Consider the following 11,731-nt stretch of genomic DNA (forward strand, 5'->3'; position numbering starts at 1 on the left):
ACTAAATTAGATATTTTAATTGAAATAACATATTCGAAATGAGTATTTTCTAACCATTTCCTTCAATAAAATGAGTAGTTTCCACCCATTATTCTAGTTAATTAAACTGAGTAGAAACTACTCTGTTTTGACAAAATGCCCGGTTACTCAAAAATGAGTAGTTTCCACCCATTTATCCAAGTAAATAAAACTGAGCAAAAACTACTCATTTTGGAGAAAATGTATGCCTACTCATTTTTGAGTGACAGCACCTTTACTCATTTTTGCGTACCCACGGTTTTTCCGAAACTGAGTAGTTTTTTACTCAATTTTGAGTAGCCGAGGTTGAGCGTGTAAGGTAAATGCCTAAACAGTGAACATCAGCATGTTTATAAACAATACACATAACTATTAGAGTGACTATATACAGAGTAGCGCCAAGTCATCCCAAATGTATGCAATGCGGTTTATCCTAGGTTTTTCTTTCTCTTTCCTGCATACGCGTTGGATAGGTTGTCTGCTCGATTGGAATGACACTGACAGATAATTATCATTCCAATTTTGACATTGTCGCCACTCTGTATATAGTCCCTCAAATAACTATCACAATAAAGCGAGGGGATGCGCTGTGCTATCCCTTGCTATGTATTTGTCAGAGGATAACATCGCGCTTCCAAAACTGTCAACGCTTCCAAAAGTGTCAAATTTCAATGCAGTAACATAGCGAGAGAAAAAAGAAAAAAGCAAAACATCGAGTTTCTTTGTTCGATGTTGTACTCGCTGCTCTCGTTAATGGAGCATTCCCTTGCAATAAAGTAGGTCATATGGGGCCGTCCATGAACTAAACGGACTATTAGGGCCAGGGGGTCAGCCAAAAACAACGCATCATACAAATAGTATGAACGAAAATAGCCTGGGGAGGTCTGAAATAATTAAAAATGAGTTCGTAGTCAATGGACAGCCTTTATATAGCCAGTAGCGGGTTAACAAGGGGAAGATATATGGAAAGCGTGTATCCTAAGGGGGCATACCTATTTGATCATTTAACAAGTGTAATCATTACTTCGTTCGACAACCCGCAGCCGCAGGACATGTGGCCCACCCCACCTCCCTTATCCCCTTCTTAACCCTCCGTTACTCGCGCTGTTGTATTTTGTACAACGTCTGTGAACCGTTTGCTTTATCTCGGTATATCTCGGGATTCCATTAACAAACAAAATTACTGTTTTCAGTAAAGTTGACATGCAGACCAAGATCTTTCAAACGATGGAAAAACTTTCATAAGTTTTTCACCAAGTGGCATTAGTATACTCAAAATATCCTGCACATAACTAATAGTAAATTTCCATATGAAATCCCATATGATTATCATATGCCGCATATAAACACAATCCTCCCAGAAATACACATAAAAATTATACGCCTGTGAATAGTATGTGCAATTATACACATAAAAATCATATGCATATGAATAGTATGTGCAAATTTTTCGCATGCATATAAATGATAACTGTTTGACACATAAAGATCATTGCAATTGCACATTGCAAAAATCTATATGAGGGACACAGAAACTATACGAAAAGTTTTCTCAGTGTATACGAGTGAATTCTGGTAGGTTTTAGCACGCCTAAGAATCCAAGTTGACGTGAGTAACGAAAGGTTAAAACTTGCAATTTATACACGGTATAATATATTTGTCTTATATTAGACCGTTTATTCAAAGCATCTGAAATTTCCAGAGAAAAATTAAAAATTAGTTTAAAATATTTAGCAGACCTACGATGCTGTTCGCTCCAAAATGGATGATGCACCCTAATCTGTCAGAATATTGTGCTCAATAGTAAATAATGTGAATGTACTGAACTGTGAATTTGTTGTATATGTGAAATCCACAAACCGGATAGGTCATTATGGTTTGGCACAATCTCATCCCCGTGAAGCGCGAAAAATACAAAGTTTCGAAAAATTTTATTTTCATAATCAAAACTTATCCAACGCGTAATAACCTTTCAATACATGTAAATGATTAGTTTATATACCTTCAAAATAGCTAGCTGATACGATTTCTTGTTTGGGTTGGTTTATGCGGAACATTTTTTACAAGCGCTATTTCCAAGTATTTTTGATCGCGAACTTTGAAATCCTGTATAGGCAAATTAGTTTGCTAATATTATCTGTGTTCCATTCTAAGTTATGAAAAAAAGGGTTATGTTCATCATCATTTTGAATTTAGGACACCAGTTTCCATAGATATAATAACATTTCACAAATAAATATTTTTGGTTTTTGGCACAATCTCACCCCGGATGGCGGTATTTAATATTAGTATTTAATTCATTAGTATCATTTTTGGTTCGGACCTTCTGAAAAAAGCAGTCGAGATCTTAAAAATATATCTGATGTCATAAAAAGGCATCTTTTTGCCCTACTACCGTGGACCCCCGTTCGTTTGAACGATTACTCATGCAAACCCCGTTAGTTAATTTTTAATTTGAACAACTGGTAACCCTTAATATGCAGAAACTTTTGTCAACTGGTCGCCCTGCTCTTTGTTATTGTTTTGGTGGTTTGATTTGTTTGCAGTTGCTAGCAGCGAATTTTCATTCTGCGATCGGATTTCTATCATAATCGTTGGGAAAACGGATGTGAAACAAATTACACACGCAAGGTAAGTACAAACAAATCGTGTTTATGTGCAATGTCTGCATAAGTATATGATATCATGTTAAGAATGACATTTGAACCATTTTTAATTTGCACGTCGTGCAAACCAGCGGAGTTCAAATTAAAAAGTGTTCAGATTAAAAACGGCCAAACGAACGGGGGTTCACGGTATTGCGAAATTCAAGTCAAGCAAACTTATACTAAAATTTAGAGGACAATCATTTTGTGCTAGATATCTGTTGGGAGAGAATCCGTCCTTCTCCCAATGAGGTATGTGGTTCTTGAATGGCCAATCGTCCACGGTAAACGACCAATTGTCCTTCCTTCCTCGGACTAGTGATGACGACGACACGGGCAATCAAGGCTCCGTGAATCCAGAAAGAAAACCACACCGTTGCACTAATAACACCTTTTATTGTACTAAACAATTATTTAATTACTTTAGGCACAAACTACATTTATTGTACACTAGATACTATTATAACGGGCGATATAAATGAAAGAGGTTCCCCCTTGGGACACCTGTTCTAGGCCGTGATCGATGGCAGACTGATCTCTCCGTCATTGGTAGCGCTAATTATCGGTAGATGATCCTCGCTCTCCTCTAATCGATCTTGATGGGATGTGATCGATCTCTACTCCGACAACGTGGCACGTATCGATTTTTATTGGCTGCATACTCGATGACTGGTATAAATGATTACACCTTCCAACATTCTCACCTACCCTGAAGTGTCAGGAACTTCTGAAAATAAACAAACTCCCTTTCGATGCATTGGATTGGAATACTTAGCTCGTAGCGAAATTAAAGTCGTGACCATCAGTTATTCGGATTCGGTCGATGGTAGGATGCATATTTTTACGATCGGCCGTTGCAGATACCCAGTGGCTGTTTTGATGGTGACTACTCGTACTATGTCATCAGGACCAGGGTGTAGCTTATGAATTCGGCCCATCTTCCAGCGCGTCGGTGGCTGGTTGCTATCCGCGATGATCACCAGCTTTCCGACATCAACCTTCGTTGAAGGCTCCCAGTTTTTAGTTCTGCCCTGCAGTTGCGCCAAATATTCTGTCCGCCAACGCTTCCAAAATCTTGCAGTTGTCGTTGTACTAACTGCCAGCGTTTTAGCCTGTTTACCTTTATATTTGAGAAATCTGGTTCCGGGAGCGATTGCAAGGATCCCCCGGTTAGAAAATGACCAGGTGTTAGTGGCCGTAGATCCATCGGATCATCAGACAGTTGCGTTAATGGCCGTGAGTTCAGGCAAGCCTCTACCTGGACCAACAGGGTATTGAAATCCTCGAACGTGAGCGTACTGTCCCCTATTACACGAAGTAAGTGATGTTTAGCTGAGCGTACTGCGGCCTCCCAAAGGCCTCCAAAATGTGGAGCGCTTGGCGGATTAAAGTGCCATTGCATGCCTTCCTTAGCACATTCTTTGGTAACCGATTCGCGGTATTCTCTATCGTTGAACATCTTAAACAGCCCCTTGATTTGGTTCCGTGCGCCAACAAAATTTGTGCCGTTGTCCGAATATATATCGGTACTTCTCCCACGCCTAGCAATAAATCGTCGTAATGCCTGCAGAAATCTTTCGGTTGAAAGGTCAGTAACCAGCTCTAAGTGTACTGCCTTAGTACACATGCACACAAAAACCGCACCGTATCCCTTTACTGTTGATCGTTTCCTACCGTCACGTAGATACACCGGCCCGAAATAGTCCACTCCGGTTTTGGCGAAAGGTCGGCTAATCCTGACGCGTGCAGCTGGTAGGTCTCCCATCTGTTGCTTCATCGTAGTTGGGTTCGCCCTGAAACATCGCTGACACTGATGAACGATTTTTCGAGCTGTCTCTCTCCCACGTAAAGGCCAGTAGCGTAACCGTACGGTACTCAAAAGTAATTGAGGTCCTGCGTGTAATAAACGTTCGTGATAATGTCTGAAAAGCAGCGTCGTCAAAATATGCTTAGCAGGCAAAATTAATGGATGTATTGCACTCTGTGCTTCTTCAGAATGGCTCAATCTTCCACCTATTCTTAATTCACCATCAGCACCGATAGTAGGATTAAACCATCTGAGTGGGGACCTGCGAGATACTGTTTTACCCTTTTTCAACGCCTGTAATTCTTCCGAAAATGATTCCCTTTGGACTTGCAGAATAATCGCTAATTCCGCGTCTTTTAATTCTTCTGTTGTAAGAAATCCGTTCGGCTTGGGATTTGAAGGATGTTGCAAAATAGCAATTAACCGTAACCAGTAAGCTGTGGCGCGAATAAGTTTTGTAAATGAGCAAAATTTTGCTGTGAATTCAGTAGAAAAGGATGTTGTGTTTATGGCGGTATGAACTACTGTATTTCGACGACGATCTGGTAGATTTTCCGATATAATTTCTTGTTTATGTGGCCAATTTTCCTCCCCTCTACTCAACCAGTCTGGGCCCTTCCACCATAGGTTGTTTTCATGCAGGTTATTTGGTGAAATGTCACGAGAGATTAAATCCGCTGGATTAGATTTCCCTGGTACATGCTGCCAAGAATGTCGTTCCGATAGTGCTTGAATTTTTGAAACCCGGTTAGCCACGAAAGTGGTCCATGTAGCCGGCGGAGACTTGATCCATTGCAGAACGCATGTGGAATCTGTCCACATGTAAACCTTGTATGTATTTTTGAGTGCATCCAAAACCTTCTCCACGAGCTCTACGGCCAGGATTGCACCTCGCAGCTCCAGCCTAGGAAGAGATTGTACCTTCAGTGGCGCGACCTTTGATTTCGATGTTAGTAGTTGGACTGTATATCTTCCGTTCCCATCAGTGCTTCGAAGATATAAACAACAGCCAAAAGCCCTTTCCGAAGCATCTGAGAAGCAGTGAATATCGGTAGAAACTGATCCAGCCGGGATCACATCGCGGAATTCGAAGTAAATTTAGGGATGGTAATTCTGAATGAAAGGTTTTCCATTCCTCACCTACCATTTCCGGTACCGGTTCATCCCATGATAGCCTTTCCCCTTGGCCGTTATCGAGGTGCCATAATCTTTGCATTAATATTTTTGCCTTCACTATCGTTGCACCCAATAGCCCTAGAGGGTCGAACAGCGATGCGATAATAGATAGAATCGTTCGCTTTGTTAGATGTTCCTCTTTACTGAGTGGAGGAATGGCAAATTGAAATTTTAGACAATCCGTTTTAGGTAGCCAAGACAGTCCTAAAGTTTTTACCGTTGCATCACGGTCCCAGCTAACTTCTTCCGTCTCAGGGAGTGCCAGATTCTCCCTTGGTATACCTTCCAGTACCTGTTTGCTATTAGATACCCATTTTCGTAGTTTAAATCCTCCGCCCGCCAGCATGCTGTCTAACTGTCTTCGTAATTCAACTGCGGTGTTGATATCGTTGGTTCCAGATATTACATCGTCCATGTAGATGTCTTCATTTACTGCCTGAGCCGCGAGAGGAAACTGTTCCCGTTCATCCTCAGCGAGTTGTTTTAGGGTTCGACTTGCTAGGTACGGTGCCGGTTTCGTTCCGTACGTGACCGTTTTAAGTTCGTACGTTGCAAACTGTTCATCTCGATTGAATCGCCACAATATACTTTGCAATGGGGTATCTGCGTTATCCATGTTAATTTGGCGAAACATTTTCTCTACATCAGCGACAACCATTATCTGACGAGTTCGACAGCGAAGTATGATCGACCGCAAGTCCTGCTGTACGATCGGTCCAACAAATAGCGCATCATTAAGCGAAATCCCCGTTGACGTTTTACAGGAGGCATCAAAGACCACCCTAACCTTGGTAGTGGTACTGGAGTTTTTTACGACAGGATGGTGTGGTAAATAACAACGATTGGATTCTTCTTGCGCACTGCATTCCACCTTCTGCATGTGCCCTAATTGAAGGTATTCTAACATAAACGCTTCATATTGTTTGCGCAGCTCTGCATCTCGTTCGAGCCTTCTTTCCAATCCTAGAAGACGTTTTAAAGCGATATCCTTTGATGATCCCAACTGATTTAGTACATTTTCGTCCTTTGGTAGCGTTACTGTGAACCGGCCATTCGAATCTCGACGAGTTGTCCTCTGATACTGCTCCTCACAGCGCACTTCCTCAGGCGAGTAGTTGTTATCGTATCCTACCTCCTCAGAGGCCCAAAACCGTTCCATTAACTGCTCCAATGTGCCTGATACCGCCATGTTACATACAGTTTGTGATGGCCTTTTAGTAGATTCTACTTCTCCGGATACCACCCATCCGAAAACTGACTCCGTTAATTGCGGTAGACCATCTCCTAGTGATAATTCATTTCCAGTCTGAAAGAAACTGAAAAACGCTTGAATACCCAGGACCAAATCGACACCTCTCGATTGAAAGAAAGCGGGATCAGCCAGTCTAATATCCTCCGGTATATCCCATCCGAAGGGCTTTACAGGTGATGTTGGTAAATTTACGGTAACCTTTGGTAAAACGAGGAAATCCATTTTCTTGGCAAATGTTGAGACTCTTGATTTAACTATTGCACGGACACTGTGCTTCACCTTTGTTGCGACCTGACCTACTCCAAGAACTGAAATCTCGACCCCTTGCCTGGATACTTTTAACCGTTGACATAAAGCTTCAGAAATGAAATTACATTCTGATCCCGAATCGAGTAAGGCGCGAGCATGATGACACAAACCATTGTCATTTTCGATTATTATTATTGCCGTTGCTAGAAGTATATTTGTAATCCTTTCCGTGGAAGCGCTAGCGGAGACACCTTGAGTTGAAGCCTGGTTCGACACCCTCGTAATTGCTTCTTCTGATGTTTCAGCTACCACCATGTTGCTTGTCGACGGTCTTTGAACTTCGCTGGGTTTATAGTCTTTGCCTTCTCCGTCCGACCTAAAGCAAACCATTGTATGATGTCGAGCCTTACACTTCCTGCAGGAATATTTAGATAGGCAACTTTTCGCTTGATGGCCCCTTTTGAAACAGTTGCGACAGAGTGAGTGAATTCGTAGCAAGGATTCCCTGTTAGCAACAGACATTTTTTGAAAGACCGGGCAGGTGTGAAGCCAATGTGTCTCAGGACATGCTGGACATTTACCAGTAGAATTTTGTGTTGCATTATGGCTGACTCTAAACGATGGCACCCTTTTCTTAACTGGCGAAGACTCACGTTTACTCTCGGAATGCCTTGATGGAAGAGACTCGAGAACTTGAACTCGACGTTGTAAGAAGTCAACCAGATCCTTGAGACAATCTTGCTCCTTATTGGCAGAATACTCCTCCCAGCTTCTGCGAGTGCTACCATCCAAACGAGTAATGAGAATGTTAACCAATAGTAGATCCTTATAGTCCGCTGGCTGTACTATCTGGTCTAAAGTGTGGACAATGCGTTGAAAAGCCTCTAGTAGCGCATGTAATTTAGGACCAGATTCCCTTGCAACAGTGGACAGGTTAAGCAGTGATTGAATTTGCCGCTTCTTCAGCAACTTGCTGTTATTATAGCGTTTAAGTAAAGTTTCCCAAGCGATTTGATAATTTCCTCTGGTAGTCTTAATTGGATCGATCAAAGCCTTTGCCTCCCCTTGAAGGCTGCTTTTTAAATAATGTAACTTTTCTACCTCCGGTAGATCCGATTTCCAGTGAATCATAGAGGTGAATAGATCCCTGAAGCTAAGCCAGTCGTCTATCTTACCATCGAAGGACTGAAGTTTGATTTGAGGTAACCGTATGTGATCCACTTGCCCTAGCGTTGAGTTATCTAAATGCCTTGTAGATTGCTCTAAAACCGGAGGATCCTGCAACTCCCTTGCCTTATCTATCAGAAACGATTTAATATCAAAGTAACGATTTTCGAACTCTAAGCGCTCCTTAGCGAAGGCATCTTCTTCCACAATAAAGTCTTCATGAGATTCAACCTCATAAGTAATTTCCGTTATCTTGTCCCATAAATCTGTCAATCGTTCGAGACGTACTGCTATCTGACTGGCGGTTGTGTCCTGTGGGTAGTTGGAAACAAACTCGGCGATATTTCGAAACGAAGCATGCAAGCCCTTCAACTTGGTTTGCAGTGACTTCAAGGATGCAACCTTCTTCGCTGTAGACGATGCAGCAGGCGGCATGATGTTATCTCAGGAGTAGAGTGGTAGAGAAGAACTCGAATGTAGTATACAATGTGGCCCTACTTCGGCCGAACATATACTGTTAAGCCCTACCTGGAGAACTAACAGAGGCGCAATAACCAAAAATTAAAGCTCTCTCAGATCCAATGATGGCTATCACGTAGGTAATCTTCTCACAACCAATCCTCACATAAGCAATATGAATTTGAATAACCTCGCCAATGCAGTTCACGAAAGGGAATAAATTGAATGTAGTATCACAAATACGGCTTCGGCAGGACATATACCGTAGCCTTACCTGGCCAACCGTTAATCTGCACCGAAATGAACAATTTGATCGAAATCAATTGAGAAACACCGATAGTAGAAGTCTCCGAATCACAGGGTAATTCCACGTAGAAGTATAAATCCAATTTGCATCAAAAGGTAGAATTTATTTACTATAGAATACGACCAGTCCAGGCTCCAGCTGGACATAACTATGTGTAATTTTTACCTAACCAAACCAATTTCCGGATGATGCAACCAGTTACACGACCGTTTACCACAGCCGTATTCCCAACAGATCGACAGCAATAGTCGTTTTCCGAAACGACACTACTCCTTGTCTGCCCTTCCTATCGATCGACCGATTGACCGAGTCCAAAACCGGTCTCCTGTGTCGCTCTGACGCTCGAACAGGTTTTCCGAAAGTGGTAATAAAGGACCAGTGTTAGATACAGTAAGACGGAAAAGCTTCGGCGGACATATACGTAATATGTTCTACCTACCTCACAGGTGAAGAACGTCGCAGGTCCGTCTCGTAGCCTTCCGCCGATGACCAGTGCTGACCGATTTATAGCTTGTTGGCTTGGTGTCCGTCCGTTGCGTCTCACAATGGCGACTCGATGGCGTCTAGTTGGCGTCGGTTCCTCTGACGCCGATTAACAATAGCGGCCCGATGGCGTCAGTTCTTCCGCAATGGCGACTAGCTGGCGTCGGTTCCTTTGTTGCCCCTTCACAATGGCAACCTTCAGCACAATAGTTGAATGAAGCGCCCCGCGCTTGATGCCTTGAATGGTCCAGATCCGTCCTTCCTGGATCCGGCTCGAAGGACCAGCTTTGTTGGGAGAGAATCCGTCCTTCTCCCAATGAGGTATGTGGTTCTTGAATGGCCAATCGTCCACGGTAAACGACCAATTGTCCTTCCTTCCTCGGACTAGTGATGACGACGACACGGGCAATCAAGGCTCCGTGAATCCAGAAAGAAAACCACACCGTTGCACTAATAACACCTTTTATTGTACTAAACAATTATTTAATTACTTTAGGCACAAACTACATTTATTGTACACTAGATACTATTATAACGGGCGATATAAATGAAAGAGGTTCCCCCTTGGGACACCTGTTCTAGGCCGTGATCGATGGCAGACTGATCTCTCCGTCATTGATAGCGCTAATTATCGGTAGATGATCCTCGCTCTCCTCTAATCGATCTTGATGGGATGTGATCGATCTCTACTCCGACAACGTGGCACGTATCGATTTTTATTGGCTGCATACTCGATGACTGGTATAAATGATTACACCTTCCAACAAAAAGTGAAAAAGGAAATATTCATGCAATAATTTTTTGACGTAGGACTACGTCTTTGTTTACTATACTGGGACTGGGTAGCACTTTGTGAAAACGAAAATAGAAGTGTAACATTTGAATAAAAGATTTCAAATGCTAATAACTACTAAACTACTGAACGAAACTGAACAATGTATATGTCATTGGATAGATAAAAATGACCAGCAATTCTATAGAGGGGGCTAGAGAATAATTTTAAGGAGGACGTAAGACGGGGGGCTGCTATACAAATAAATCAAAAATTTCCTTAAAACTCGAGAACTAATCAAGCAACTGGAACCAAATTTGGCATGTGGCAGTTTCACAAAGAAGGAATTTTGTCTATGGTGTACTGAGACCCATCCTCTCTGTAGGAAGGGGGGATCACATACAAATGAAATACAAATTTCCTCATAACTCGAGACCTAATCAAGCAAAATGAACAAAATTTGGCATGTGAAGGTTTTTGGAGGTAGGAATTTTTTCTATGGTGTACTGAGACTCATCCGTCCGTTAACAGGGGGGCTCCTACACAAAAGAAATACAAATTTTCTCATAACTTGAGAACTAATCAAGCAAATCGAACCAAATTTGGCATGTGTGGGTTTTTGGAAGCATGAATTTATTTTATGATGGTTTGAAACCCCTCACCCCTGTAGGTAGGAGGATATGGACTCTCATACAAATAAAACAGATTTTTTTTCGTATGTGCCGTATTCTCTGCTATGTAACTAGCGTGAAAGTAAACTAGTAAAACCTTCTCGAAGCAAGAGAAAGCGAATCAACGCCGCTACCCAAGGAGCAAAACGGCAGCACTTAAAAGAGCAGGTGTGAAATAACAGTTGTGTGGTAGCATCCGGTTCTGAATAAGCGAATTTGCTGAAGTACGTGTTGTTTAAACGTCATATCCCACATTATTCCTAGCTTCTAATCAACATCTACTTGTTGTTATGGAAGTGTGGAATGAGAGTCGAACAGGCATTGTGCAAACGTATCAGCAGCACAGCTAAGAGCAGGTGTGGAATACCGGTCGCTTAAAAACTACCGTATCAGCTAAGAGCAATTGTGGAGTAAAAGTGGAATAAGAGTGGAATAAGCATTACGCAAACGTATCATCAGTATTACAGAAAGCACGTGTGGAATAGTAGTGGAATAAGGATGGAATAAACGTGGCGCAAACGTATCACCAGCATTGCTGAGAGCAAGTGCAGAATAAAAGTGGAATAAATGTTGCGCAAACGAATCAGCAGCATTGCTGAGAGCAAGTGTGGAATAGTGATGGAATAAGGGTCGAATGAAAGTTGCGCAAACGTATCTGCTGCATTGCTAAGAGAAATTGTGAAATATGTGTCGATTAATCGTCGTACAAACGCAGCCCAGAGCA

General features: G+C 42.1%; 2 protein-coding genes across 2 annotated transcripts; both read right to left on the bottom strand.

The window, feature by feature from the left end:
• Positions 1-3,640: 3,640 nt before the first annotated feature.
• LOC128735831 (uncharacterized) lies at positions 3,641-4,441 on the bottom strand. Its single transcript, XM_053830315.1, has one exon. It carries the CDS (start codon positions 4,439-4,441, stop codon positions 3,641-3,643), a length of 801 nt encoding a protein of 266 aa, XP_053686290.1.
• A 980-nt stretch (positions 4,442-5,421) lies between these two features.
• Positions 5,422-8,750, bottom strand: LOC128735832 (uncharacterized). Its single transcript, XM_053830317.1, has 2 exons — positions 5,616-8,750; positions 5,422-5,502 (listed from the first exon to the last, which is right to left on the bottom strand). The coding sequence occupies exons 1-2, from the start codon at positions 8,748-8,750 to the stop codon at positions 5,422-5,424; spliced, it is 3,216 nt and encodes a 1,071-aa protein (XP_053686292.1).
• Positions 8,751-11,731: the final 2,981 nt, after the last annotated feature.

This window comes from Sabethes cyaneus, chromosome 2 (genome assembly GCF_943734655.1).
Source record: "Sabethes cyaneus chromosome 2, idSabCyanKW18_F2, whole genome shotgun sequence".
NCBI classification, from domain to species: Eukaryota; Metazoa; Arthropoda; class Insecta; order Diptera; family Culicidae; genus Sabethes; species Sabethes cyaneus.

What these genes read in the sequence shown, in the direction of transcription:
- LOC128735831 (XM_053830315.1), bottom strand. Translation starts at nt 4,441, where the DNA reads ATGAAGCAACAGATGGGAGACCTACCAGCTGCACGCGTCAGGATTAGC.
- LOC128735832 (XM_053830317.1), bottom strand. Translation starts at nt 8,750, where the DNA reads ATGCCGCCTGCTGCATCGTCTACAGCGAAGAAGGTTGCATCCTTGAAG. An exon ending in ATGAACCGGTACCGGAAATG is followed by an intron (nt 5,503 to 5,615) that starts GTAGGTGAGGAA and finishes ACTGCTTCTCAG; the next exon opens with ATGCTTCGGAAAGGGCTTTT.